Here is a 26,743-nt window from a genome sequence, read left to right on the forward strand (position 1 = left end):
TGCTTGCGCAAACCACCACTCCCCCGTTGCACCGTCGAAGACTCCGCTGCAAGACCTTGCATGCATGTGGCCTAGTGTGAAGATAAACTCGCGAGGCACCTCGGCCGATCGCTCCGAACCACAGCCTCACATTGACAGCCCTACAGTGTGTCTCAGGAGATAGGACGGCACCGCAGCTTGCGCAGGCTGGGCGTCCCGGCATCAAGGTACTGCCACTCACTGTCAAACAGCTGCGGCGCTGAAGCAAAGCGAGCCAGCGCCGCGTCTAAACATCCTTCGTCGTGCTGCCACCAATCAGCCGGCGAGTACCGGCGAGCCACGGAGACAAGCCGACAGCGGCAATTGATCTGCAGGGCGCTCTGCCGCTCCACGCGCCAAAATTTCATGCCGAACTTGAGGCTTGCCTACATTTTCTTGATCGATCAAACTTAGCGTAGCGCGGAGCCAACTCCCTTCGCCTCGAAGCAATCACAAGAAGGCGGAGACATCCTGTGTGTCGCGTGAAGGCGGTCTCGAGTCTAAGGCCGACCGTCTCGGTTGCAGTACGAGAAACTCTACGTCGGAGCGCGAATCTCTCCTCGCTCGGCTAACGCTGCACGCACTGTCAGCACCACGCCCGTGCGAGCTGCAAGTGCCGAACCAAAACCTCGGCGTGCTGCTATTAGCGTCGACTCCTACTTCTTGCAGGCGATGTATTTGTGTAACGAGCTGCGACACTATAATGATCTACAGGTAAGGGAGGCAATGATGATGCAAGCTTTTGATTACAGAGAGATCTTGTTGCTCGAGGACTATTTGCAGGCGACAACGTCTCCTTTGAGATCTCCCTGCGGAAGCACTTCCTCACGCCAAGCCGTTCACTATTAAGCGAATACATTACTACTGTCGTGATAGAGTTACGCACCGCACTCCGCGACCTGCGAAGCATAGACCATGGATCCAACGTTCCGCGGAGCACAACCTTTTGAACCGTCATCGATGCAGAGAAAGCTGCTTACGTGAAGATGCACAACCCTTAGAGCTCGATGCTCGAGAGACATACGCCAGCTTCCGGTGATCCCTCTACATGGTGCTCGGATTAAAGCGCCATGCGCCTCGATGTCTCCTCCTAAGCACGTAATGAATCACATACCGGAGGGAGAATGGCACCGACGGGAAATCGTGCATCCCGCCCTCGAACGTCCTGTCCGCGGTCCCGAAGACCAGAGGCTCGATTCGTTGCTAAACGTGATCAGTGAACTGATATCCAAACCATCCTAGCAACCCGGGTTCTCACATTATCAGTAGCCATCAGCGCCTTCTCAAGCCGCCGATACGCCTCCCTCAGCCTCGCACTATCATACCCCTCCAGCGCCGGCAGCGTCTCAATCTCATCCCAAAGATGCCCGACCAACGGGGCTCCGCAGTCCCCTCAACAAGCGCCACCACCCTCACCCTCACTTCATCACAGACCTCCGCTTCGCACGTACAATACGCCTCGAACTGCTCCAACCCCGCCGCGAACGCCCGGTGCTGCTCGACGTTCCGCGCCACGAGGCCCTCGACGCCGGCGACCGCCTCGATGTCCGGGAAGAAGAGCGCTTCCTCCGCGTCCTGGTGGTGGTGCATCGACTCCGCCCAGCATTTGCAGTAGGTCACGAAGTCGGCGGCGGCGGGGGGAGGGATGTGCGGCGCTTGCAGGTGGATGGAGGTCAGGCATGAGGGATTAGTTTTGTGTTCATTTGTGCTGATCCGTGAATAAATGTCTAAGGACGAGGTGCGTACGTCTTTTGAGAATGGAAGGGTGGAGATGAGCGTGTATGGTTGGTCTGCCCAGGGAGCCAACATCGCGGAGTCGGATGACTCCACTTACACAAACGCTGCAAATAAACTCTCGAGACATCGAGAACACCGATCGACGAAATGATCTGTATCATGCATACCGCACCAAATGCCTCTTAATCCAATTTGCGGAGCTTAGCATCTCTTCTCAATCCAGACGCAAGCTCCCCTCCGGAGCTGAACGCTCTCGATGTGCGCGATCAGTCAGCCACCCCAGAGCTGACACAGCTGCGTACCGCGGTTTCGGGTTCGGTGTTACGACCAATTCACCGGCTTCGCATGTCGCCGGATCTTCGATTGAGTATACAATGGTACTCGAAAGCAGTCGTCTGAGCACCGTAAGCTCTAGCTCCAACTACGACGGACGTCTCGACAACGATCCGACGACGACACACCATACTCCAACGCAACACCAGCTTCCACCATTACCAACTATACCAACATCGCCTCAAACCAACCCCAAAACAAACAAAAATGAAAGTCCTCCTCCTCGGCGCAACAGGCAACATCGGCTCCCGCCTCATCCCCGCCCTCCTCGCCCACCACCACTCCGTCGTCGCCTACGTGCGCTCGCCCTCCAAACTCCAGTCCCTCCTGCCCGCAACCCTTCACGAACAGATCCTCGTCGTGCAAGGCGACGCCACGGACTCCGCCGCCATCAAGCGCGCCATCCTCGAGCACCGCTGCGAGGCCGTCGTCAGCGCCGCGGGCGTCGCGGCGCTCGCGCCCTGGTCGCACGGCGATCTGCCCGTCATTTTCAAGGCGGTCGTGGAGGGTGTCAGGGCCGCAGGCGCGGAGGGAGGGAAGATGCTGAGATTGTGGGTTATGGGCGGGCAGGGCGTGCTGAAGTATCCCGGGACGGGGGTGGCGTTGTCGAAGTAGTGAGTTCGATATCATCCCTCTGACAGCTGCCTCGAGCTCGAATCTAATCCCAGCCGGAATAATAATAGCTTCCCCATCTTCCTCGAACACAACGCCAACCTCGCCCTCCTCACCTCCCTGCCGCCCAACACGATCGCCTGGTCCATGCTCTGCCCCAACTGGATGGTCGCGGAATCCCGCGACCTCTCGCTGACGTCCGCCACGCTGCGCGAGCCCCTCGACGCCGAAGCGGGCGTCCCGCCGCGCTGGAACGACTCGGGCCTGAAGCATGTGCCGCTCGTGGGGAAGACGCTGGTGGCAGCGATGAATGCGCGGAGGTATAGGATCACGCTAGAGCAGGGTGCGGAGTTTGTGGCGGGGGATTTGGAGAATGGTAGGGGCGAGTGGGAGGGGAAGGCGGTGGGGGTTATTGGGAAGGGGGTTAAGTGAGGGTGCGGGTGTGGAATAGGGTTTGATGGTCTGTGATAGCTCTTGCCCTGCGTTTGCTTAGGCGTTCGGGTCTCGACGGGACTGAGTCTGGAAAGCTTCTGTTTCTTGGTCGTCGACGGGTCGCTGCTTTGCCGTCATATCAGCACTAACGTAATAATGTAATCCCTCAATCTCAATCGTCACCTCCTCCCTGCTTCCGTCCACCACCCACTCACCCACGCAACAAACGCCAAACAAATCAATAAGCCAACAGCCCCGTCTTCGCAAGATTAGTCTCCTCCTTCACAACCCTCCCCCCTCGCGCAGCAGTCACCAACCCATCCAACCAATCCTGATGGCCCAGCAACATAACATTCGGCCTCCTACTTGCCAGCTCCGCCGCCGGCTTGCCCACCTGACTCTCCTGCGTCAGCACCCTCACCCTCCCGCCCGGCAAATCCTCCACAAGCCACGCATGATAGACATCAACCGCCTCGTCCTCGCCGCCCTCCAGCGCCGCGCTCCACGCCAGCCTCCCCGGCTGCCCGCGCTCAGGCGCGACGGCCTCGCGCACGTGCGCCTCGAGCACGGGGAAGCCGAACGTACTGAAGTGGAAGGTGGCGCCCTTTTGGAGGATCGGGCCGGATGCGGGAGGGGTGATGTGCGCGCAGTTGGGGTAGTAGGTTTGCCACTGGGTGATGTCGGCGAGGAGGGGCCAGATTTGGGACGCGGAGAGGTCCGCGGCGACGGTTTCGTTGGAGGTGAAGTTGGAGGTTGTGCCGGGGAGGTAGCGGGCGGGCCAGATGATGGCGGATTGGGCGGTTGCGTCGTTGGTGGGGCTGGAGGGTTGCATTTTGGTGGTGTTTTGCGGGTTGTGGATGGGAGAGTGATGCCTTTGTTGAATGCCTTGTGTCTTAAGCTGGGTTAGTACGGTACGTGTAACTGTTTTGCTGTGTCGTGCCGGTCGTGAAGGCTGATTACCTTAATAATACTAGTAGATGACGCTAGATGATCGTCGTGAGGATGAAGTCATCCGCCGGGGAACGATCTACAGCTTGCATTGTGGCAGAGAACATTCGAAGATCGCTCTATTGAAAAACGAATTGGTGCGCGGGACCTAGTTTTGGATAAAAGGCTGACAAAGCGATCTCAAGGCCGAATGATGCTGATGATCAAGAAACCCATTGTGCACGGACCCAAGGAACAACACCTTCCACGATTGGACTTTCAAATGATGAACCTTCGACTTCGACAAACAATCCTGCGGCTACAAACACTATCGATAGGCATTCACGGATGCGTTGAGGCAGACAATGCGCGCACACTGTTGCCACCCCCCTTAGCGCCAACAACACCGCCTCAAATACCAGACAAAGTTCTCAGCTCATCCATCGCCTGCTCCAACTTAGCTTTCTCAGCCACCAACTCATTGCGCAGCTTTTCCCTCTCCGGATCCTCCGCCAACAATTCCGCACACTCCGTAGCATTGTTGGCGTTCAGCTCGCCAAGCAGCGTCTGCTCGATCTCGCAGCGAAGAGGCCGCAAGACGCCGTACTCAAGGTTCTTCGCCACCGTGTCGACGAAGCACATGGTGGCAGTGTCGTAGTAAACAGTGATGGTGGCAATGCAGTCGATCTCGGTGGCCCATTCGTCATCATTCAAAGCCGTAGCAACCCAGTTGGTGTCCTTGGCCTTTTCGGCGCGCTTCTCATGCGGAGTGGTGCGCGGCTTGCCCGCTTCCAGAGTGTCGAAGTATTCGTTCACCCGCTGGAGATTGCGGGACTTGACAAGCTCGCGCATGCGAATGTTTTTCATGCTTGCCCATTTGATGTGAGTGATGGGCTTCTCCTGCTCGCAGAGCATGAGGAAACGGATGCGATCGCTGGCTTCGTGCATAAGTTTCGCGATGAATGCTTTTAGGACATCGCTGGTGCGCTCATAGAAGAGAGTTTTCTGACGGCTAGCCAGGGTGTCGGTGATGGATTTAGCGACCAGATTCTCGATCTGGGTGTTGGCGTCCTTGAGCAGGTGGTCGACGATGGCGTCCCAGCTGTTGAGACTCAGAAGGATGAGCCTGTCGGTAACCTTGGAATTGATAGAGCCTGGAACACCGCTCGTGTTACCACGGTCGTATTCCCTGCGAAGGCTCTCTAGGGTGTAGGCCTGCTTCTGCACTACGGGAGCGGCAAACTCCGCTTTGATGCGGCGGCTGGAGGGTGTAGATTCAGCGGGACGCTTCCTTGATGACGCCGAGCTCGGGGTGGTTCTAACTGGCATACGCGACGGGGTAGCGTTCATAGCCTCTTCATCGTCAGAAGAGAGAACGATATCAGGCGCCTTATACCCTGGGGTCTTCATGTCGATGGTCGGCTTAGATTCGCTGAGCTGCTTCTTGAACCTAGAGATCATATCTTCGAAGGTCTTGCGAAACTCGTTGACATCGCTTTCGCCTCTGACATGATGGCTAATGTTGGATGCCAGTTGCTGGACTTCACGGATCACCGTGAAAGTCGGGTGAATAGGGCGCTCAGGCAGCAGCTGAAGCTGCTGACTGACGTCGGAAAGCCTGTCTTGGACACGACTCAAGATCTCGGGGATTCTGCGAATTGGAGGTCAGTAGATGCTACTTCAAGGAAGAGAGACCGGGTTTCAAGTGCGACTCACTGGCCGCGAATATGCTCCGTCATACCACGAGACACCGCCTCTTGCAAGTTGCCAATGCCAAAGCGCTGCTGCGAAACTCCAGGGAAGCTGGTCCACGGTTCCCGAGCGAAGAAGCTCAGCTCACGAGTCCTCGCCGTGTTGTGATCCACGCCCGCATCAATCTCAATTTGAGAGAGTTGCTTGGTGATGTACCAGCCCTGCTTCAGCGCAAACTTCTTTCCACTCAGGATTTGCTGAATGTAGTCAGCTTTGCCGGATTGCAATAAGTCAGCCTTCGTGAGGACACCTGCACAGCGGCCGGTGGCGTTGCAATTCTTGATAAACCTGAAGGTAGTAGATGTCTCGACGTCCTGATCCGCTCCGCAAGCCAGAAGGATACGGCACATGTCATCTTTGAGGTAGGCAGTAACAAGTCGCTCGATAACATCGACGAGAGAAGGATCTTCACCGTCCTCGATGACATTGATCGAACCAGGGAGGTCAAAGAAAGAAAGCTCCGGTAAGTTCGGACCCTGGATCTCCAGGCAGATCACATTTGGCGAAAAGGCAACCTTGCGTGAGGCGGAAAGGTCCACAGTCTTCAGATCGACAGCGACAAAGCTCTGAGGATTCGCTTGAGGGTTGAGGATGGCCAGCTGAGCCTTACGCAGCATAGAATCTAGCTGTTGCTTCTCAGTCACGGTCGTGAAATGAGTTGTGTCAGGCTCTGCGAGCTCAAAGAACTGTCCGGCTTGAAACTGGTAATACCGTTTGATGCTGATGTGGCAGGCCCACTGTGTATTGCCGCTCTGCGCGGAGGTGGTGATGAGAAATGGGCATCGCGTGCATGTACCGTGAGCGCGCGGCAGCGAAATATCGCACAGCGCTTCTACGATAGAGCTCTTCCCGGCAGATTGGTCGCCGACGACCACGAACTTCGGGAGAGAGGGCAAGGTGTTGTTGATGTTCAGGTCTTGAAGGTTCTTGATGCCTTGAATCAAGCGATGAGAATGGGCTCCCAAGGATTGCATCGCAGCATGATCGCCGTCCATGGTCGCTTCGGAGCCGGCAAGAGTGGCTTGCGAGTCGGTAGGTGGGGTGTTTGAGGCAGGGCTGACAGTTGATACCCGACGGCTGGCGTTCTGACCGGAAGATGATGACGCTAGGGATTCGTTGAGTATCATCTCTTCTTTGATCAAGGAAGACATGCTGCGGAGGTATTAGTTTGATTGGTGGTGTCAGTCAAAAAAAGTCCGCGAGGTGGAAGCGGCGGCGTTTGGTGGCCGGACAAAGACAGGTGCACTAGGAAAGCGCGACGCAAGCTTGCAGCTGCATATGGAGTGAATATAGGCAGCTTTACGCGGGTGCAGCGGAATTCACTCACTCAAGAAAGGTTCTGCGTTCGTGGCGGCTGATGCTACAGAAAGTCTTGACTAGTGAGTGACTGTAATGGCCAAGGTGTAGACAGCGGCTCATGCGGACTGAGCAATGCTGGTTTGTTGTGAAGTATGGTCGAGACAATGCTTCAGATGTGCGGCATCAGGTAGCCTTTTATGTTCCAGAGTAAGAGGCTGGTCTCCGGCAACCCATAAAGAGACTGCGCAGCAAGGTCAAAGGGTGCCAGTGACGAAAACGCATCCACTTCTTGCGAGACTGCGCCATCTACAAGCTCTCACGCCAAGCACATCGCGGTCTACCGTTAGGTCCATTGTAGAAGCGTTGAGCAGTGTCTATCGACGTGTTGCGAGGCGAGCCCTCAGGGGTTTAAACGTTGCAACAATTGTGCATCATCTCGAAACACACGGACGAGAGGTTGCAGGACGTCAAGTGAACGGGAAGCTCTGCGATTTTCAGTAGCAAGACTGTCAAGTCGACGTGAGCGGCTGCTGATCACCTTACGGGAAGGGCTGCGGTGTGACCTTTGTGGAGCCTCATGTTCTGGGCGCTACTCCTGTCATTGGACCGTTCTCGATGGGCTGTTGCTGCAAGAAGCCTGCAACATCCGGTGGAAATGACGGGCGCTTGCTTCACAAGTCTTAACGTACGGTGCGGAATTGGCTTGAAGTCTTGAGAAGGTATTCTGCCCTTGTCGCATGAAATTGGGAAGTCACTGGCAGGGACGGACGGTTGCAGCTATAATAATAACTGCAACGTCTTGCAGGAAGTGAGCACGCATGAATGCTCTATGATTCCATCTCACCGTGTGTAAGTGAAGTGTGAAGTTGAAGGCGACGCGTCGCGGCGGCTGTGATGGTCTGTGAACGCGGGGCGCATCGTCAGGCGGGAGCTGGACCCTGGTCGTTCCAAGATGGGAGGTGAGCTGCCCGCGAGGAGACAAGTTGCACTGTCCACACCTAAGACCACCGATCTGCGTGAAGGACATCCTCTCATTTGTGAGTCGCAGGACATCCCGTTGACTGGCCAAAACTGACAAACAACCAGAGTCTCTGCACCACTGGCCTTTCCTACCCCTTGACTACACGTATACCACATCAGCAGACACCTGAATCCGAGCAGGACGACTTCATAAACAAATCATGGCCAGTCTACAAGTGCCTATGCGCGGCGCGAGAGGTGGTGCGCCAGTCACCAAGGCAGTCATTCTGGTATGCAAGATGAGGGATAACAGAAACTGGACACATGGCTGAAGTGAGCAGGTCGGCGGGCCATCACGTGGAACCCGCTTCCGCCCTCTGTCTCTGGACCTTCCGAAGGTATGCAAGATCGCATGAAGCGCTCCGAGGTTCAATGCTATGCAATGCATGGCTAACACCCTTCAGCCTCTCTTCGAAGTTGCCGGTCATCCTATCATCTCGCACTGCTTCGCCGCCATCACCAAGGTCCCCGAGATCCGCGAGGTGTTCATTGTTGGATACTACGACGAGGCTGTCTTCCGCGACTTCATCAAGGACTGCGCGCGCACTCACCCTCAAATTTCGATCAAATATCTGCGCGAGTACCAAGCTCTGGGTACCGCCGGCGGCCTCTACCACTTCCGCGATGCTATCCTCAAGGGTCGTCCCGACCGTTTCTTCGTCCTCAACGCGGACGTCTGCTGCTCGTTCCCTCTGGAGCAAATGCTGCGTCTCTTCGAGGAAAAGGACGCCGAGGCTATCATCCTCGGAACACGCGTGCCTAATGACGCCGCGACCAACTTCGGCTGCATCGTCAGCGACGCCCATAGCAAGCGCGTGCTGCACTACGTTGAGAAGCCCGAGTCGCACATCTCCAACTTGATCAACTGCGGCGTGTACCTATTTAGCACTGAAGCTATCTTCCCTAGCATCAAGTCCGCCATGAAACGCCGCGCAGACCGCCCACGCCTCGTCTCCTACCCCTCCTCCGACGCCCTCGACTCCGCGTACCTACCCCGCGGCTCAGCAGAGGATGACGAGGACGGCGAGAAGACTGAGGTGATCCGCCTTGAGCAAGACATTCTCTCCGACCTCGCCGACAGCCGCCAATTCTACGTGCTCGAGACGAAAGACTTCTGGCGCCAGATCAAGACGGCCGGGTCCGCCGTTCCAGCCAACGCCCTCTACCTGATGAAAGCTTTCCAAGCACAGAGTGAGGAGCTCGCCAAACCCTCCGCTACCATCCTGCCGCCCGTCTTCATTCACCCCACCGCCCAAGTCGACCCTACTGCAAAACTGGGCCCCAACGTCTCCGTCGGCCCTCGCGCCGTGATCGGCGCCGGTGCCCGCGTCAAGGAGGCCATCGTGCTCGAGGACGCCGAGATCAAGCACGATGCTTGCGTGCTGTACGCGATCGTCGGCTGGAGCAGCAGGGTGGGTGCATGGGCCCGTGTCGAGGGTACTCCCACGCCGGTGCGCGAACTTAGCACGAGCGTAGTGAAGAACGGCGTGAAAGTGCAGAGCATCACGATTTTGGGCAAAGAGTGTGTGGTCGCAGACGAGGTCCGCGTGCAGAACTGCGTGTGCTTGCCGTTCAAGGAGCTGAAGAGGGTACGTTCGCTCATGTCTCGTTGCTGAGTATGTATGCCGACACTGACACCTTTTCTAGGACGTGCAAAACGAAATCATCATGTAAAAGCTATCTCCCGAATCCTGAGACAGAAGCCTCGCGCGTGAGCAGAGGAGAACCCCTCTGCCAGCACGTTTTTCTCCCCCCAAAAAACACTGCATACATACCCTTCATCCGGCCCCAGTTCCTTTCACGGCATTCACGATAGAGAACCATCCAAAATTGACATGAAAAAATGCATCACTGGATTATTCCGGCCGTCAAAAGCACTTTCTTACTTCATTATTGACAAATACCATATAGCAAACATTCTACTCTGACTTCCTTGGCCCACCTATACATGTCAGACTCAGCATTCGCTTTCCCAGAAGCCTTTCAATCTTCATTGATATTCAAAGTGAATTATGCCATTGCATGCCCAGAAGGAGAAGCGTCGCGACCACCATGTTTGCTTAAAAGTGCCCTGAGCGCTTTAAATTTGTCTTTTGTACAAATATAATACAATCCACCACCTGCGGAGAAGCCCACGCAACTGCTATCGCCCCATTGCCCTAAGCTCCTCGATTTCCTCGATCTCCTTCGCTGCCGTATCAGTCAGCACCTCCGGCGCATCCTCGCCGATGATGACTGAGTCCTCCACGCGCAACGCCAAACCCCTAAACCGCTCGGGCCACCGCTCGTCGTCCGGAACGTACACGCCGGGCTCGATAGTGATACAGTTGTTCTTCAGCAGTGCTCCCGTCCTTGGGTGGCCGGGCGCGTCGTGAACGTCCAGCCCAACGAAATGTCCAACGTGGTGCGGAAATAGGACCTCCATGTTCCGCCCCGAGACATCAAAGCCGAGATCCTTCAGCCCCTCGCGCAGCTGGTTGTCCGTAATGCGGTGCAAGCGGTCGAGCGACAGCGTCGCGCTCTCGCGGCACAGCGCGATCACGCTCTTCTGCACCGCCAACAACATGGCGTACATCTCGCGCTGCGCGGGCGTGAACTTCGCATCCACCGGCCAGCACCGCGTGATGTCCGCGATGTACCCGCCGTACTCGCCGCCGGCGTCCACGAGCACCGTCTCGCCGCGCCGCAGCGGCATGTCGTTGCGCACGTAGTGGATACTCAGCCCGTTCTGCCCGCCCGCGATCACGGGCACGTAGGCTTCGCCGTCCAGCCCTGCGGAGCGGAAGCCATATGCCAGGTCTGCCCAGAGCTGCTTTTCGGTTGTGTGCTGGCCTTTCATGGCCTCGGTGATTACGTGACCGGATAGGGCACCTGCGCGACGCATGTTGTGTAGTTCTGCTTCGGACTTCGTGAGGCGAAGCTCGTTCAGGATCGGTCGTAGTTGGCGCACGCGCGCGGTGTTCTTGAGAGCCGCTTGCATGCCTTCCACGCCTGTGCCTTCGCCCTGGATGAATTTTGTGACCGGGCTCTTCTTACTGTATGTTCCGATATCCGTGAAAACCTCTGACGCGCCGTTGATGATTTGTGGGAGGATACTGGGCAGCATGTCGATGCTCTGTGCCTCGTCTGCGTTGAAGACGTCCTGTGCTGCTTGAACGCCTGATCGCGCGCCGTCCCATATCTCGGCTTTTTCGTCTTTGGGTCGCACGAAGAGGTGGAAGGTATATTCTACGTCGGTCTCGCCTTTCTCTGGTGCGGTTGTGAGCGGGTGCTTTGGGAAGCCGGCATAGAGGGACACTGACACCTACCGATTACAGCTACTGATTCGGGCTCGTTGAAGCCTGGTGGGAGGAATTTCTCAGCGTTCCGATCGATGCTTCCTTTCTATCCTTTCACACGTCCTTACCAGTCAGGTAGTAAAAGTTGGGCTCTTGGTGGTACTCATAGAACACGGCGCCGGACCTGAACTTCAGCTCGTTTGCGACGAGGATTGCTATGCTGTTCTTCGGCAGCTTACTCGCCAGTGCCGCTCGTCGGTGATGGTACTCCAGTGCTGAAATGCCTGGTGTAAGATCGCCTGGCTCGATCAGGTGCGGATGAGTCTCATGCAGCGGCTGTCCAAATGCCAGTTCGGCCGCGGACACCATCGTGCGGGCTCCATAATGGAAGGAGGGTCTGCTGCGGAATGTCGATTGGGGTTTCGGGCGACAGATATTGGCCTGAAGAGGCCGCAGCAGGCTCCTCCTCATGGTGGTGGGTGGACGTGGGTGGAGAGGTCGCTCTAGTGCTCGCTAATGAGCCTCAGTCACGCACTTTTGCCGGGCCCTGATGTCGGCCTCCACAAAGCTTCGCGCGCGCTTCCCCAGACGATCGCCTGCCAGCCACGCCAGCGAATTCGATTGATTCCATAACCTTGCACATGTTATATAGACGTCACCTGCTGCATGTGGCATCACACCAGCAAACATTTTTGAGTTCCACGCAGGCGCCTTGTCACCTACAATGCTCCCTCATCTATAACAATGCGCCCTCCCCGCCCTTTTCTTCCTGCCTCTCTGAAACCTCGTCGACCCTTATTAACCAAAGGCATGGCTTCCAAGACTCAACCTGCTTCTTCTTCTTCTTCTTCTCCTCCACCGTTCAACACCATCATAGGCAAACTTGATGATTTCCACGATGCCATCAAGAACTCAAAGCGTGTGCTCGCCCTCTGCGGCGCTGGACTGTCGGCCTCGTCTGGCCTCCCTACCTTTCGCGGTGCCGGCGGTTTATGGCGAACTCACGAATCAACTTCACTCGCGACTCCAGGCGCTTTCGCCGCAGACCCGGGTCTGGTTTGGCAGTTCTATGGTTACAGGAGACACATGGCTCTGCAGGCCCAACCCAACTCAGCCCACTACGCTCTCGCCGAGCTGGCGCGCAAAATGCCTGGCTTCCAGTGTCTGACCCAGAATGTCGACGGCCTAAGCCAACGCGCAGAGCACCCTCGTGCCCAGCTGCAGCTTTTACACGGCACGCTGTTTGATCTTATATGTGCTGACAAGGAGGGTTGTGGGTACGGACGAACCGATTTCTCGGACCCAGTAACTCCCGCACTAGAAATCCCTACATCAGGCCTTGATCCCACCAGCAACGAAGCGCGAGGCGAGGCCAGCAGTTTGAGTGAAGCTGTCAGGCGTAGGTCAAATCTTGACATCAGCGACATCAACGTCCATCTCCCCAAACTGGAATCCAACGATCTCCCGCAATGCCCTCGATGCGAGACAAACCTTCTCCGCCCCGGCGTGGTCTGGTTCGGCGAGCAGCTTCCTTTCACCGTCCTTGACACTATTGACGAGTATCTCGCTGAAGATGAACCGATCGACTTGATGCTCGTCATTGGTACCTCGGCGCAGGTCTATCCAGCTGCAGGGTATGTCGATCTGGCTAGGCATCGCGGGGCAAGGGTAGCGACTATCAACATGGATAACTCCGATTTACCTAGAGGCGGACAGGATGATCGTGACTGGTTCTTCTGGGGCGATGCGGCGAAGATTGTTCCTCATATTCTTCGACCGGTTATCGGTGAGGTCGCTATACCTGAGAAGGTATGAGCCACATGATCAGTAAATGTGGGATCGTTGCTCTTCAGGCTATCTCGTAGGGTGCTCTATTTGGCTGCATGGGAAGCTACGAACATTGGACAACACTCACGCACGTGCGCTACCCGTTCGACAGACCCTATAAATTCCCCCAAGAGCGAGGAGAGATGCGCTGCGACCCACCTCTGTCCCGCCCGGCCGCCTGTGCATGTGCATGATGCGGGATGATGGATCAGCGATGGCTCACTTCAAATGGCGTGAGTGCGCTTTCCTACTTGGGATAACAGAGCGTCCATACGGCAAAACGCGATCCAGTATGCCTTCAATGCTGTGATAGAGCTAGTTACTCGCCTGATATTTGTCAGGAGAGAAAGACATGGGAAAATGCGCAGGACATGACTAGAGGTAAAGAAACAATATGGCGATGCGAAATACACCTGTCAAGCGAACCAACTCGACAGCATCTTCTTGTCAAGATGTTGCCAGTCTCGAAGTGTGCTTCAATTCGTGCCCATGCATGCCTAGCCAGGATCATCTGAGAGGGAGGAGTCAGCTCTTCGGGGAGGAAAAGCACGTGATCCGTCAAATCTGATGAGCATCCTTCACAATGCGGAAAGCGCCTGCGGGGCCGATTCCAAAGATTGGCTTGACAGGTGCATCTTGCCTCAATACACCAGACTACTGCACGTGCGATGGACCTCGTGGCTTTCGGTGGATTGACTTCACATCCAGCTGGAATCGAAGCTTGATAAGTTCTGTGTTCTGCGTTTGTTCGAGCTGTACGCCCCGCTATCATGTCTCTAAAATCTCGCACTGATGGTATTCACAAAGCCACTCCCAGGTGATATCAAAAAACAGATGCAATTGGAACTCCAAGCGCCGCTTAAATGTCAGAATGATCGGTCGTCTGCGGTCAGGCCATTACTCGCTGTTCCGTAGCCATTGGTGCAGGCATAGAAGCCGGATCCACAGTCACCCTCGATACGTCAACTCTGTCAGTCAGTGACTGGTACATGGCTTGGATCGCTGGCGTCTTGAGTCCGTAGATGCTGGCTAGTCGAGACACATCACCTGAGACCAGGACACGTCAGTGTTCATCTGTTACTGGACACTTAGATTTCCACTTACCGCACAATGAATCAACCTCCATGGGCTTGCCTGCCCTAGCATCTTGCAGCATGGATGGCACCACCGGAGGGCTTGTTTTTGTCATCACAAGCATCTGCTCAACTATGCTTTCATCAAGCACCGCGCCACTCGCCACTGCGACCTGATATGTCTCAGTCATGATGCGTCGCACGAGCTGTAGAAGTCGTGGCGAGGAGATGATCTGGTGTGTGTCCATTCCAGATAATGCGGCCATGGTGTTGAATGCCCCGTTCCATATCTGCTTTATCCATTTCTCCTTCACAACATCTGGAGATACTCCGAAACTGGACTCGAGACTGGTGAAGTCACGCAGACTGGACTCTCGTTGCTTGTCATGACTTGCGGACTTTGACCGCCCGTAAAGACCGAGGGCTAATGAGTGCGCATTGATGCATGTGTTTTGTGCGAAGAGTCCAGGTGACGGTTGTGTGCAGGCGATGTACACAATTCCCGAAAGGACCGTGTTCTCAGGGAACGACCTCTGTAGCGGTGCTTCAACACCTACGCCGTTCTGTGCCGAGACGAGGACGGTCTTGTCGCGGACTAGACCGGAGAGGCTGCTGTATACGCCCGAGTTGATGGCTTTGTTCGCGCAGACGACATAGTCGAAAGGAATGTGGCGAAGATCCAAAGGCGAACGGCAGACTCGAGCCGGATGGAAGTGACCAGCACCCCATTTGGCTGTTCGCAGGCTGATGCCATTGCTCCGGACGGCTTCGTAGTTGGACCTGCAGACGACGGAGACTCGCACTCGGGGATTTTGTGCGAGTCGCCAGCCCAGTACCGCGCCGACGGCTGTACAACATGTGTTAGTTCTCCTTCGACTGCAACTGATGCTTGAACGACGAACCTCCGGTACCGAACACCAGGACTTCACGACGCGGCGGGAAAGCGACTTGCATGGTTATGCGATACACGAACGAGCGGACTGGCGCAAACGAGCGAATTGGGAAAAGGAAAACAAACGATGAAGAAACGATAGCACTCAGTAATGGGATGATGAACGTGAACCATACAATTCTGCATCTTGCGGACTGGCCAAGAACAATCACGGGCGCTCCTTTGCACATCTTCTACGGGAGGCATCAACAGCAGAGGACGATCTACGCCGCGGTTGCTCGGTGGCGCATGCTCATCTCCTCCTCTCCTGTACGCGTCGTTGGAATATGCTCCGCTACGAGACATGGTAAGGCTCGCCTGTCATTAGGAGCCGAAACTATAATAGTTGTAATGGCCCGTGCACTCGGCGTTTCAGCGGGATCCCCAAATATGCACTGGGGCTATCGGAGAAGTCAAGGACTCGGTCTCTCCAAACCAAATGGCCATGGGAGCAAATGATGACTGGAAATTTCGCTGTTTTTGATGAATGATAGATTCGTCTCTATAGCAGTAGCAGAGCTGATAATTCCCTTTCCCCAGCGATCCCTAAGGGGAAGTCTGCCGCTGCTACCGGACTGTCCTCCTGTCTCAGATTTGCAGTCGAAGGGTTTCCCCGGATTCAGACATCTTCAACGGTCGCGGTCCGCCCGCCGCCCTACATCTATAATCGTCCTTCGCTATCGGCTCCTGAGTGGCCAGGTTGAGTTTGCGACATTGCGATTAACGAGGCGCTAGTCGATGGCGAAACGAGAGAAGAGACATCGGCTTTGCTACTCTGCACACCTGCGCTTGATAATGCTGGGAAGTGTATAGTATGGCTGATCAGGAGAGCGAAGTGACGGCGGCACGATCCCTTGATCGTTGCTGCCGTGCATGCTCTTGACAATTATATCTCCTGGAAGATTCCTCGACGTTTTACTTATGCTTGGCCTTGCTCGTCTGAGTTCTTCTCGACGATACAGAGGAACGACAGCCCGATCGGAAGCCGATACAGAACACGCACAGCATGGATGAGCAGTGCAGCAACACCCCATCCACGCTCTTGGGTCTTCTTGAGCGCGCCGTCAGCAACTGGCCGAACCACGGTATCACGTTCTGCCAGTCAACAGGCAAAGATGATGGAACACTCTTAACTTATTCGCAATTGCTCTCACAAGCACAAGTACGTTGCTACTTTTGACGATGACCGATTTTGAAGCTCAGCTATTGACAGCCAACAAGGCACGAGCACGCACACTCCTCACACGACAGCTTGTGATACCCGGAGAGCCCGCCCTTCTATACTTCGAAGACAACTATGCCAGTGTGGTGTGGTACTGGGCGACCATCATCGCTGGCGCCATCCCGGCCTTGCTTCCTCCTATGAAGGCCAAGTCTGTTACCCAGACCAATCTACTGGATCACGTCAGCACACTGCTGGATCGACCGCCTTTCTTGACTTCAAATTCGCTGGATCATATATTCTCTGACCACCGTGATGCTTTTAAGATCACTGCGATTGAACACATCTCTGAGGACGACGCAAGCACAAAATCACTGCCCAGTCTGCTTGACCCTGGAAGGGGACACGAGCACAAAGCGGCGACATATCTCTTCACAAGTGGGAGCACCGGGCCATCGAAGGCCGTTGAGTTCACCCACCATCAGCTCATAGCTTCCAGCCGGACCAAAGCGGAGACCAACCGCATGAATTCGGACAAAGTCTTCCTCTCCTGGATTTCATTCGACCACAGTGTCTCCATTTGCGAACTGCACCTTCACGCCATGTACGCTGGAGCCAATCAAGTCATGATTCCTGCTTCGGAAATGGTTGGCAATCCAGCTGGGTTCTGGAACGCAGTCTCGTACCACAAAGTCGCTTACACTTTCTCGCCCAATTCATTCCTTGCTACTGCAAATGCTGCTTACGAGAATGATCTGGAGGAGCAGACGATGGACCAGCTCGACTTTTCGAACCTTCAGGTTCTCTTCTGCGGAGGCGAAGCGAATAAGGTCAAGACTCTGGAAAAAGCAGACGCCATTTTGACTCGGCACCGTGCTCCAAACCACAGTATCACCCCTGTTTACGGTCTGAGTGAGACTTGTTCAGCAATTTTCTACAACAGGGGGGCTCCCCAGTACGACGTCAGCAATGATTACATCTTCGCATCTGTAGGCACAATGCTGCCGGGCAACAGCCTTCGACTTGTCGACAACGATTTGACGCGCGTACCTGGAGGCGAAGTGGGCGCGATTCAGTTGCAGGGACCGTTGATGTTCAGGAAGTATTACAATAACGAAGCTGCGACGTCTTCTTGCATGACCGAAGACGGCTGGTTCGATACGGGCGACACTGGCCGCTTAGATGCCAAAGGCAATTTGTGCATCGTTGGACGTACGAAGGAAGTCTTGATTATTAACGGCCAGAACTATTCTTCCTTCGATTTAGAGTACGCTGTTGAGAGAGCCGTCCCTGAGCTTACGGGTGGATACACAGCTACCTTCGCTGTCTGGCTGGAAGATGCGGAGACCGAAGATCTCGTTATCCTCTTTAATCCCCAGGACCAATATACTGATGACAAGTCAGCTCTGAGGGATTTAGTTGAGAAAGTAGCGACTGCTGCGACTGAATTTTGCGGCAAGAGGCCTGCCACCGTGGTCCCGCTACCGAAGGCTTGTTTACCTAAATCCTCGATCGGCAAGCTGTCGAGGAGTGCTTTGAAGCGTTCGCTACTCGCAGGCGAGTTCGATCGTTACAAGGTTAAAGAAGCCGCGCCCGACTTTGCTAGTACCGGAGAGTCGTCCTTGAGCCCGGAGCTGCTCAAGGCAATTCGACAGGTCTTGCGCGGGACAAATGTCACTGTAAACGCAAGTACGACACTCTCTTCTCTAGGCATCGACAGCTTAGGTCATCTCCGCCTCAAAGCAGCCATCGAACGCGAATACCCTTCGCATGAATCCAGGCTCTCCCTAGCTCGCCTCGTAGCGTGCCGTTCCCTCGCCGACGTCGACGCATACCTCTCGGAGCTCCTCAACCCAAGCGACCACAAATACAATGCTGTAGTGGAGTTGGCGCCCCGAGGTTCGAAGCCCACTCTGATTCTCGGTCCCCCAGCCAGTGGAGAAGTTCTTATCTGGCTCCCTCTGGTTCCTCACTTTCCGGATCGCCGCATCCTAGCTCTACGGGCCCGCGGTTTTGAGGAAGGTGAAACGCCCTTCGAATCCATGGACGAGACAGTGAATGAGTATTTCGCGGCAATTAAAAAGTCGGAGCCATCAGGACCCTACTGCCTCCTCGGCAGATGCTTCGGCGGAAACATCGCGTTCGAGCTCGGCAAGCGATTGCAGGCCCAAGGCGACGAGGTGATCTTCTGCGGTGGCATCAATGGCGCAGCGAACCTTTCCCGCCTGCTGAAGGCCTATCCCTCGAAATTCCCCATCCTCGAGCTCTTGAAATACCTTGGGGTGATCGAGGGTGAGGAGGGCCGACAGATGTGCGACGAGCTTGGCCATTTGTCCAACGACGATTTCGAGGTCGCCATTCTCGAACGCCTGCAGCCCGCTTTGAGCAAAGCCGGCATGTCGTTGCAAAAGGTCCGCCGCTGGATGAAAATTGCCGCCAGTTCGTACCGCATCGGTTACGATTATACCCCTCAAGGACGGATTCCTGCTTTCGACGTCTTTTTCATGCGCGCTCCTGAGATCCTTGCGTGCGACGATAAGGAATTCTACGACGAGTGGATGGGTGAGTGGAACGATTGCGTCGTGCAGGGGGAGGGAAAGCGTGTTCCTTTGCGGGAGGATCGACCAACCCCGAGTGGAGCACTCCGATTCCACTACCTGCCCGTTCGCCCTGAGAATGCCGATGCGCCTAGTTTCTCGTCGACGTTCGGGGCCACCCTTAGCGAGGCACTTCGCAGACGAGAGGAGGAAAGAGTGTTTGGTCAGTCGAAGAAGCGTAGCAGACGAGCGACAATTGGAGACACGATGCCATCCAAAAGACTGGTCACTGTACGGTCATAGGTGGACTACCTATGACTGAACGAGGGACGATTCAGAAGTTTTATGACGATTTGGTGCGGACCAAAAAGGCAAAAACATACAACAGGCGGGATTCCCAGATGGTCACCCACTCTAGTACTAGTCGCCCGGTTCAGTACTTATGTATGGCAGAGCGGACGGGATGCCCAGTTTTCACTGACCTGTGGTCGTATGTGCTCGTCGCCTGCAATTTGTGTTCAATACCCCATGCGTTTTAACGGTGCGACTCTGACGATGATTTTCGAGACGGCTATTGAACGTAAATAAAGAAGCGTTGGATGTATCAATTTCAACCGCTGGTGGGCACAATCGAAAACCCCCAAATGCCATTTCACCGACCCAATTTTACGCTTCCTCCAATTTGTCCGGCCAATCGGGTGAAGGAACGAATGCCAGCTAGCCGTCTCGGTCGACATCAATGAAGATATCGTTCGCCATAGCTCACCCTGACACGAAGATCGCACATTGCCAAGTCCGCGATTAGGCGAAGGAGGCAGGTGGGAGGGTGCTTGGCATCGAATCAGGTATGCTGATAATGTATCCTGTAATCCCTCTCGATAACAGCTCAAGCCTGCAAAGATCAGGCTGAATTGTGGTTTGGGTATACGGCACCGCGGATGGACAGCAGCACTCGACCGATTCGAGTCTCGTGGTCCGATTGTTGGCGCATCAGCTGCAGCTACGTTGCCAGCTACTGTCGAACGACTCAATCGGAGGACTTTCTCCCCCGTGCTGGCATCCACAGGACAAGTCTGGTGCCACCTGGTAGCTCGCATGTTCGAACCAGGCACCGAACAGCAGCGTAGTCACTCAAGTAGATTATGCTTCGGGCAAGGCTGTGTGATTGCCTTCAGGGCTTGCATGTAACCCATATTGCCGTGACTGAAGGTACCAGCGGCACGTTTGCCAATAATTCGCTCCTGGCCTCCCAAGGCTGCCTTGTATTACGACGACGTGGCGCTGCTTTCACGCACCCAACTGATTTCAGCTGTGATACATCACAGCCTCGAGAATCTGAAGCTCGACGATTCGCTCCTAGGCCGCTCCTCGAGGTCACCACATAGCGCCACCGTCGCGCGTTCAGCTGACTGGTATTCCATGTTGCGTCTCCCGTCACATATATAAATGGACATCTCATTCCTCACCATATACCGCTATCTGGTACCTTCGCCTCCAACTCTATTGCATTTTACCTCGCACAAACTTTGACCACAAGCTCACGTCGACTCCAAATCCTTTGTCTTCACGATGCCAGACAACACCAATACAGCTCTCAACTTTCATAGCATTGCTTCTACTGCTGTGAAAGCTTTCAAGACTGCAGTAGACTCTCGCACACAGGAAGCAAAAATCAAAGCCGAGGCTCAACAGGCGGGTAGAGTTCTACAGGCCAAGGCGGAGCTCAGGCGCAAGTCGGGCCACAAATGATTACCCATCTGGATCGCTGAAAAGTACCGCGTAGGCGTCTTGATAAGGTGCGATGCCCTGCCCGTGGTAGTTGCCTATTACCATCATCTGAGAACCGTGTGCTTTTTGCATCTGCTTAGTTGTGAAGGAAGGGTTACGACCTCTATCGGTAGCGTATTATCGATGAGACCTACCAGATCCTAATGGGAGGAGCTCAACCTGTCAATCAAGACTAACGAATGTGTCTCAGGGAAGCGCTACAGCGTGGTCACCAGCGGTTACGGATTAGGATTGGCCATGAGTCTTGACGGAGGTTCATCTTGTCTGAATATGTCAGAGCATTCTTCGGAGCTACTAAGTCTGTTTATGAGGTCTGCCAAGTCGCCAGCCTCTCTAGAACAAGTCTTAATGACTTGAAGACTCCTTAAAGGCAAACTTGGTCTATGCTCTGCCGATTGGCATAGAACCTGCCAGTCTTGTGGATCTCAGATTACATCAAAATCTATGTTTCAACCTATTGTCGTCGATATCACCACACATACGTCTGAACTTCCGGAGCCACCCGAGCTCCTGGAAATGGTTCAGAGTCAATCTTGCCACAAATTGCCCTCTTACGGAATCAAGAAAGTCTTGATCCTTGCCAATTGCGAAAGGGAGAATTCACATGGGGGTTCAGAGTATACAGGACAAGTCACACCTTAAGGCCAACTTTGTCAAAGCAATCGAAGCCCTTAATGCTGACATGCATCTCGAGTGCTTCTCGTACTATGGATTCGAACAATTCACAGTTGACATCGGCAAGCCAGTGATCGGCAATGCAGACTATCAGTTCAGGCAATGTCTGAAGAACGACATTGTGAAAAATCGCGAGCTTCTCGAAGGCGCATCTCCGGCCAAACTTCTCACACTCGCGCAAGACCGCCGCGATCACTTTCATCCAGGTGCCAAAGTACATCACTCCTCGCGGTACCGCTTCTTCCTTGTGGTCGATGATGAAGTGATCCATCACCTGCTTCAACTCCCCCAATGGCCGCAGTTTGGGAAAGCAGTGTACCGATGGTGCAATCGGTCAAAGTTTTCGACTGCAGGTTCGACTTGTCAGATGAATATTTCGGAGCCTACATAGGCCCCGAGTCTAATGATGACGAAGAAGATTGCGAGAAGCAAGAGGATGATGGGTTGGAGGGCTAGTGTTGGGCATCTGCCAGCAAGCTGACGTGGCTATGGTTTCTCGACGGCATTTCCCAAGAAGAGCGTTTTTGCTCGGATGACTCCTGGGATGGAAAACTTCGCCTCGTACACGCAAAGAGTGCGATAGACATGATGCTGCCGATTACCGCTTCTAACGTTCTCCCCAAACATAAACGGTTCAAAAACAATTCGAATTAAATATGTGTAGATGCGTGTAAAGTTGACCTTTGCAGAATGAGGTGATTTGCGACCCTTCGCGGATGGACTCAGAGATATGTAAAACAGCCATTCAACTACACAGTAAGTGAAAGCTCACAATATCCGTAAAACCCTTTTGCTCCTCGAATAGCGTGCCGAGTCATGGTCCCATCGACGGCGTAGGCGCCCTGGCGCTTACCGCGCAGGTTCATGGCCGCGGACCGTATCAGAAGCTATCTAGCCGCGATCCATCGCGCCACATTGTAGGCATCTTCCTTTTCCAGCGTACCGATTATGATCCAGGCAGCGTTCCCAATAATAGTTACGGCGCTGAGTTTCTTCAGTGTCTCTAGACCCATTCCAATCGCTCAATTTCACATCGTCTTCTAACCTTGGAACATCACCTAATCGACTCGTAACCTCCGATGGCTCCTACCAGTGACCAGCCCTCCAGCCCAACCGATCTACGGGAAACAATCGAGAAAGCGAGAGCCAATGATGGATTGATCCATGAAGGCGTGAACCGAGCTGCGTACCGCTATTGTGACCGCCTTCGGGCGCATGGTCATTTCGACAATATGTACACATGGGGCTTCAGAGTCTGTCGGACGACCTACTATCGGCCTAACTCGGACGAAGATTTCCGCAAGGCAATTGACATCCTCCGCGAATACTTGCGCGCCTCGTTCTCTTCGAATCACGATAGCAGCTTGGGGAATGAGCAGCGGGACGCGGCCAAGAACGATCTGCCCGAGGATTTGGTTGCCGTAGACGACGGTCCAAACCAGCAGCTATGGCAGCGTTTGAGGCTCGAGGTTGTAGAGGACCGTGAGCGTCTCGAGGGCGCATCTACCGCTCAGGTCCACGATCTCATCAACGAATGGATGGACTCCAAGGGCGTGAAGACCATGGACTGTCCGCGTTACCGCTTCTACATCATTGTCGACGAAGAAGTTATGCAGAGCCTCTTGAATCACCCGTCGCCCGCAGTCGGCTTTGACGCGGACTTGCCGGGCGGAGTGAAGGTCTTGGATGCTGCGTATGGGAAACCAGACTCGTACTTTGGTGTAGAAGCGGAGGGCGACAAAGGCGACGAGGACGACAAGGAGGACGAGGACGAGCATTCGGTGTCCGGCGAGAGAGATCCAGACTACGAGGGATGGTACTGGGCCGCCCTCAGGGACTTGCCGGAGCTCTATTTTGAATGTGAAGATAGAGAGGAGGGCGCGATGTACACTTGGCATGAAGGCAAGCCCATGTTTACGGCGCCAGGGTTTGTCTTTGGCAATAACGGATGCGGCCATGACCTTTGCGACGAAATCCATGGTTCCATGATGATGGCATTGATGATGTACGCAAACCACAAAGCCAACCAAGAAGCTGAACCCACCGAGGAGGTGACTAAGCATTGAATCCTCCTTCAAGTAACACATGAGAGAAAGCTTTCTTAAAAGCCACCTCGTTTTGCTGTGAATTGTGACTGATTATGTATTCTGTTCGTAAGCGCGTAAGATTTATCTGTGTATCCGCGTGGTCTATACTCCGTCTCTTCCTTCTTCATATGCCTTTCGCTGCCGATTCATCTCCCAATCGACGTACAACCAAGAGCAAAATGCCCACGTAACAATCCAGCCAAACAGTATGCCGAGCGAAAGTCCGAACGCAATGTGGAATTCCAGCAACCAGATGACGGCTGAGAGGCACCCGATGTAGATGACGACACCCAATTCCCACCAGAGCGTCAGCCAGACAAACATCCGGCGGAACGCCTTGCTCGACTCGTATCGCTCGTTGTACCGTACTCTAAATTCGCGGTCCTGCAGCCCGTCGACGGCGATAAAATCTTCGGCTGCGTAATAAATGAAAGGTCGGAGGCCTGAGCCTCGTGCGTGTGAATTGATCCCAAAGGGGATGTTGAAAGGGTGAAGGGTGGTTATCACCATCAGGACGCCGAGGAAGGCCATCAGAAACGCTGGGCCATACAAGTATAATTTGGGAATGACAAGCGACGCGCCGGCGACGAAGGGTACAAGAGCCATCAACATGGCAACAAGGTAAACCCAGCTTGTGGCGTCGAGTTCCCAGCGATTTCGCGACAAAAGCGGCGCGCATTGTTCTCGGCGGAAGAATAACCGCCATACTCGTGCCAGCAGCACGTAAAGCTCACCGAAGCCAAAGCATACCACGGCGTAGCCCATGATATCTTCGTTGAATTGGGGTTTCTCAATTGGGCACGCATCGCCGCGGTCGTGCCATTCTCTGCAGTCGTTCTGCCATCGTGCGCGATGTTTGTTGTACCATGTGTAGTAAATAATGCAAGGAATGACGATATCACAGAGTACGATCATAGGTACTCCAAGGGTAATGCCCAAGTGTTCCATGGGATGCGACTTCTTGTTCGCGAGTTTCGTGAGCGGCCGTTTCAGCTGGGGCATGTCGGCCATTTGGGATTCCTTTGCGGACCCGGTGACAGTGACCGACGAGTTGGCGTGTAGACGTTGTGGTCTTACAGGAGGTGGTGGCTCCAGGTCCGGATGCGGTCGCTCATTCTCTGGTGCAGCGTCTGAATCGGATGATCCATAGGTAGTATTTCCAGTGTCCTGCTTTTCGATATCTTCCATGTCCTCCTCTTCTTCTTTCTCAATGTTTTCCTGGCGCCGCTTCTCTGCATCGGAGGGTTCTAACTTATTTCTCTTCGAACCGTTGGCGCTGCCACCACGCGTAGCGCCAACGCTTGGGAACCTCTCAAGGCTCTCCATGATTTCGTCGTCCAGTGTTCGCGTATCCAAAGTCTTCCTCACCTCGACGGGTCTCAGCTTTTCCTAGATCGCCATGTACGAGGAAGTCTTGCCCAACCAGAGTAGTACGAAAGTCGCCAACAGCACTGCGCATGTTCAAACAGAAACGCTCATCATCACAATTCCAAACAGAGGCGGAGTGAAACGCTTACGGTAGCAAGGGGGAAACGCGACCCGACGGCAGCCCACCGTGCCACCGTCATGGCCCTAGTGTTAAGGTACAAACGACTCATGACGATTTTCCGATCCGGCGGGTCCGAGCGACGACCTAAAAGAAAGATCGCACCACTTCGTCGCCCAAACAGCAGCGAGTCATGCGGCTTGGCGGCGTCGTAGAGTCGTTAGCAGAAAAACTAAGACGCGGTCCGCCCGGATGCCGTTTGGCGGCGAGATTTGCCGGGCGTGCGCGGAACCTTGACGGGTATCGCAGAGGGTGAAGGTGTCGGCAGGAAATTGCGGGTGGCAGATGCACGGAAAGAGGATTTCGATCGCTTGACGACGGTGGCGGCCCGGCTGCGCTGCTGATCAGGGTCCACATGGCTATGACGCTTGAATGCGTGGAGGTGTTTGGCGGGAGGCTTCACCTTACGGCAGATGGAGACTGGGGTTTCTTCACTCATGTGTTGCTATCTGATCATCGTGGAGAGATCCATTTATGGAAGTCGTAACATCGATTTAAAGCATGGAGGCAAGCTGTCGAAGAGCCTCAGGCATAGACACACGCCTATGACTTGCCCAAACATCGCAACCAAATTGCACATCCGGATGGGTATTGGAAAACAAAGGTTTGGGCAAGATGGTTTTTATTTTCCATTTTCTCATGACTTCATGGCCAAGCTATTGAAGCTGACATTCGCAGCCATCCTCGTTGTCTTTGGCTTCATTGTTCATGCATTCCGATTCAGCCGCCTTTCCGACATGGCACCAAGCCATGCTCGAACTACCAGCGGCCGAAGCTCTCCTGGAGGTGGCCCGGAGCCTCACGCTGGTTCGGGTTGTACTCATCGTCGCCGCCGTAGTGCTGGTCGTAGAGGTTCTCGGCCCTCTTCTTGGCCTCGTGCTTCGCCCTCTCGCGGTCGATGTAGTCAGCGCCCTTGGTCTCGGCGAGACGGTCGACCTCGGCTCCAGCGAAACTGGCCAGCAGCTCCTTAGCAAAACCGTGGGAAACAGTCTTGCCTGTTCATGAGATTTTTAGCATGTGGCCCGTTGATGTGATGGCGTGGCAATGGGTACGCACCCTCCCTGCGCTGCTCGTCCTCGAACTTCTTCATGGCGAAAAAGCTGGCACCACCGGCGAGGAGCTCATGGCTGAGCTCAGCCTTGTTCTCTTCTTGGCCGTAGACCTGGTTGTAGTTGTCCTGAGCCTCGCCTGGTGTTTGTTAGCCGTCAGATCGTCTGACACACTTGAGAAGGTCAGTGGGCAAAGGCGTACCGAATCCGAACATCTTTGCTATTGATGTGTGAGTTGATTTGAGTTGAGTAGCAGTTGAGCTGTTCAGTGTTGTGAGTGGAAGGAGGATGGTAGGTAGACAGGCTTGCACTGAGCTCTTATAGCTCCGCAGCCATTGGGGTACACATGGCCTGATGAAACAGGCTTGCGTCAGGCACCCTGCGTCCGTCACATGCCTCCACCAATAGATCGTATAGTACGTAAGGCTGCTCTAGAATGCGCACATGCTTCCGCACGAGCCGCTGACCGTCAATGAGGGGCTAGTTTGGCTCTGAGCTGCAGCGGTGGCGTGAACTGAGGCGTAGCAACACGAGACGGGCCAGTCGTAATGAATCCCAGGAATGTGACGAAGCAATCTATTCTCAATACATAGCTCCAGCCTGTTAAACCCATGTGAAGCTCAGGGCCTCTCAAGCCTGTGAATGCTCTCATAAGGCTGG

At 54.6% G+C, this 26,743-nt stretch overlaps 11 protein-coding genes across 11 annotated transcripts; 4 read left to right on the forward strand and 7 right to left on the reverse strand.

The window, feature by feature from the left end:
• Window positions 1-775: 775 nt before the first annotated feature.
• Window positions 776-1,827, reverse strand: WHR41_05243 (uncharacterized protein; the record flags this gene model as incomplete). Its single annotated transcript, XM_069373848.1, has 3 exons — window positions 776-1,221; window positions 1,277-1,410; window positions 1,470-1,827. 3 exons carry the CDS (start codon window positions 1,825-1,827, stop codon window positions 1,063-1,065), a joined length of 651 nt encoding a protein of 216 aa, XP_069229616.1. The 3' UTR covers window positions 776-1,062.
• A 468-nt stretch (window positions 1,828-2,295) lies between these two features.
• WHR41_05244 (uncharacterized protein) lies at window positions 2,296-3,132 on the forward strand (the record flags this gene model as incomplete). Its single annotated transcript, XM_069373849.1, has 2 exons — window positions 2,296-2,702; window positions 2,772-3,132. The coding sequence occupies 2 exons, from the start codon at window positions 2,296-2,298 to the stop codon at window positions 3,130-3,132; spliced, it is 768 nt and encodes a 255-aa protein (XP_069229623.1).
• A 238-nt stretch (window positions 3,133-3,370) lies between these two features.
• WHR41_05245 (uncharacterized protein) lies at window positions 3,371-3,964 on the reverse strand (the record flags this gene model as incomplete). Its single annotated transcript, XM_069373850.1, has 1 exon — window positions 3,371-3,964. The coding sequence occupies one exon, from the start codon at window positions 3,962-3,964 to the stop codon at window positions 3,371-3,373; it is 594 nt and encodes a 197-aa protein (XP_069229622.1).
• Window positions 3,965-4,326: 362 nt separating this feature from the next.
• Window positions 4,327-6,962, reverse strand: WHR41_05246 (uncharacterized protein; the record flags this gene model as incomplete). Its single annotated transcript, XM_069373851.1, has 2 exons — window positions 4,327-5,710; window positions 5,776-6,962. 2 exons carry the CDS (start codon window positions 6,960-6,962, stop codon window positions 4,471-4,473), a joined length of 2,427 nt encoding a protein of 808 aa, XP_069229621.1. The 3' UTR covers window positions 4,327-4,470.
• A 1,135-nt stretch (window positions 6,963-8,097) lies between these two features.
• Window positions 8,098-10,079, forward strand: WHR41_05247 (uncharacterized protein). Its single transcript, XM_069373852.1, has 5 exons — window positions 8,098-8,147; window positions 8,197-8,360; window positions 8,412-8,468; window positions 8,535-9,719; window positions 9,778-10,079. Exons 2-5 carry the CDS (start codon window positions 8,292-8,294, stop codon window positions 9,802-9,804), a joined length of 1,338 nt encoding a protein of 445 aa, XP_069229620.1. The 5' UTR covers window positions 8,098-8,147; window positions 8,197-8,291; the 3' UTR covers window positions 9,805-10,079.
• Window positions 10,080-10,183: 104 nt separating this feature from the next.
• On the reverse strand, window positions 10,184-11,879 carry WHR41_05248 (uncharacterized protein; the record flags this gene model as incomplete). Its single annotated transcript, XM_069373853.1, has 3 exons — window positions 10,184-11,379; window positions 11,439-11,471; window positions 11,537-11,879. The coding sequence occupies 3 exons, from the start codon at window positions 11,877-11,879 to the stop codon at window positions 10,274-10,276; spliced, it is 1,482 nt and encodes a 493-aa protein (XP_069229625.1). The 3' UTR covers window positions 10,184-10,273.
• A 339-nt stretch (window positions 11,880-12,218) lies between these two features.
• On the forward strand, window positions 12,219-13,223 carry WHR41_05249 (uncharacterized protein; the record flags this gene model as incomplete). The annotated part of the gene is made up of 1 exon (XM_069373854.1): window positions 12,219-13,223. One exon carries the CDS (start codon window positions 12,219-12,221, stop codon window positions 13,221-13,223), a length of 1,005 nt encoding a protein of 334 aa, XP_069229624.1.
• A 901-nt stretch (window positions 13,224-14,124) lies between these two features.
• On the reverse strand, window positions 14,125-15,262 carry WHR41_05250 (uncharacterized protein; the record flags this gene model as incomplete). The annotated part of the gene is made up of 3 exons (XM_069373855.1): window positions 14,125-14,282; window positions 14,340-15,155; window positions 15,211-15,262. 3 exons carry the CDS (start codon window positions 15,260-15,262, stop codon window positions 14,125-14,127), a joined length of 1,026 nt encoding a protein of 341 aa, XP_069229511.1.
• A 983-nt stretch (window positions 15,263-16,245) lies between these two features.
• WHR41_05251 (uncharacterized protein) lies at window positions 16,246-19,241 on the forward strand (the record flags this gene model as incomplete). The annotated part of the gene is made up of 2 exons (XM_069373856.1): window positions 16,246-16,401; window positions 16,461-19,241. The coding sequence occupies 2 exons, from the start codon at window positions 16,246-16,248 to the stop codon at window positions 19,239-19,241; spliced, it is 2,937 nt and encodes a 978-aa protein (XP_069229512.1).
• Window positions 19,242-23,590: 4,349 nt separating this feature from the next.
• Window positions 23,591-24,814, reverse strand: WHR41_05252 (uncharacterized protein; the record flags this gene model as incomplete). Its single annotated transcript, XM_069373857.1, has 1 exon — window positions 23,591-24,814. One exon carries the CDS (start codon window positions 24,812-24,814, stop codon window positions 23,591-23,593), a length of 1,224 nt encoding a protein of 407 aa, XP_069229513.1.
• An 829-nt stretch (window positions 24,815-25,643) lies between these two features.
• On the reverse strand, window positions 25,644-26,661 carry WHR41_05253 (uncharacterized protein). The gene is made up of 3 exons (XM_069373858.1): window positions 26,286-26,661; window positions 26,091-26,222; window positions 25,644-26,029 (listed from the first exon to the last, which is right to left on the reverse strand). Exons 1-3 carry the CDS (start codon window positions 26,296-26,298, stop codon window positions 25,794-25,796), a joined length of 381 nt encoding a protein of 126 aa, XP_069229514.1. The 5' UTR covers window positions 26,299-26,661; the 3' UTR covers window positions 25,644-25,793.
• Between the last annotated feature and the right edge of the window lie 82 nt (window positions 26,662-26,743).

This window comes from Cladosporium halotolerans, assembly GCF_011745625.1.
Source record: "Cladosporium halotolerans strain TM138-S3 chromosome Unknown Sca14, whole genome shotgun sequence".
Taxonomy (NCBI): domain Eukaryota; kingdom Fungi; phylum Ascomycota; class Dothideomycetes; order Cladosporiales; family Cladosporiaceae; genus Cladosporium; species Cladosporium halotolerans.

What these genes read in the sequence shown, in the direction of transcription:
- WHR41_05247 (XM_069373852.1), top strand. Translation starts at nt 8,292, where the DNA reads ATGGCCAGTCTACAAGTGCCTATGCGCGGCGCGAGAGGTGGTGCGCCA. An exon ending in TCACCAAGGCAGTCATTCTG is followed by an intron (nt 8,361 to 8,411) that starts GTATGCAAGATG and finishes TGAAGTGAGCAG; the next exon opens with GTCGGCGGGCCATCACGTGG. An exon ending in TGTCTCTGGACCTTCCGAAG is followed by an intron (nt 8,469 to 8,534) that starts GTATGCAAGATC and finishes AACACCCTTCAG; the next exon opens with CCTCTCTTCGAAGTTGCCGG.
- WHR41_05253 (XM_069373858.1), bottom strand. An exon ending in GGACGAGCAGCGCAGGGAGG is followed by an intron (nt 26,030 to 26,090) that starts GTGCGTACCCAT and finishes TCTCATGAACAG; the next exon opens with GCAAGACTGTTTCCCACGGT.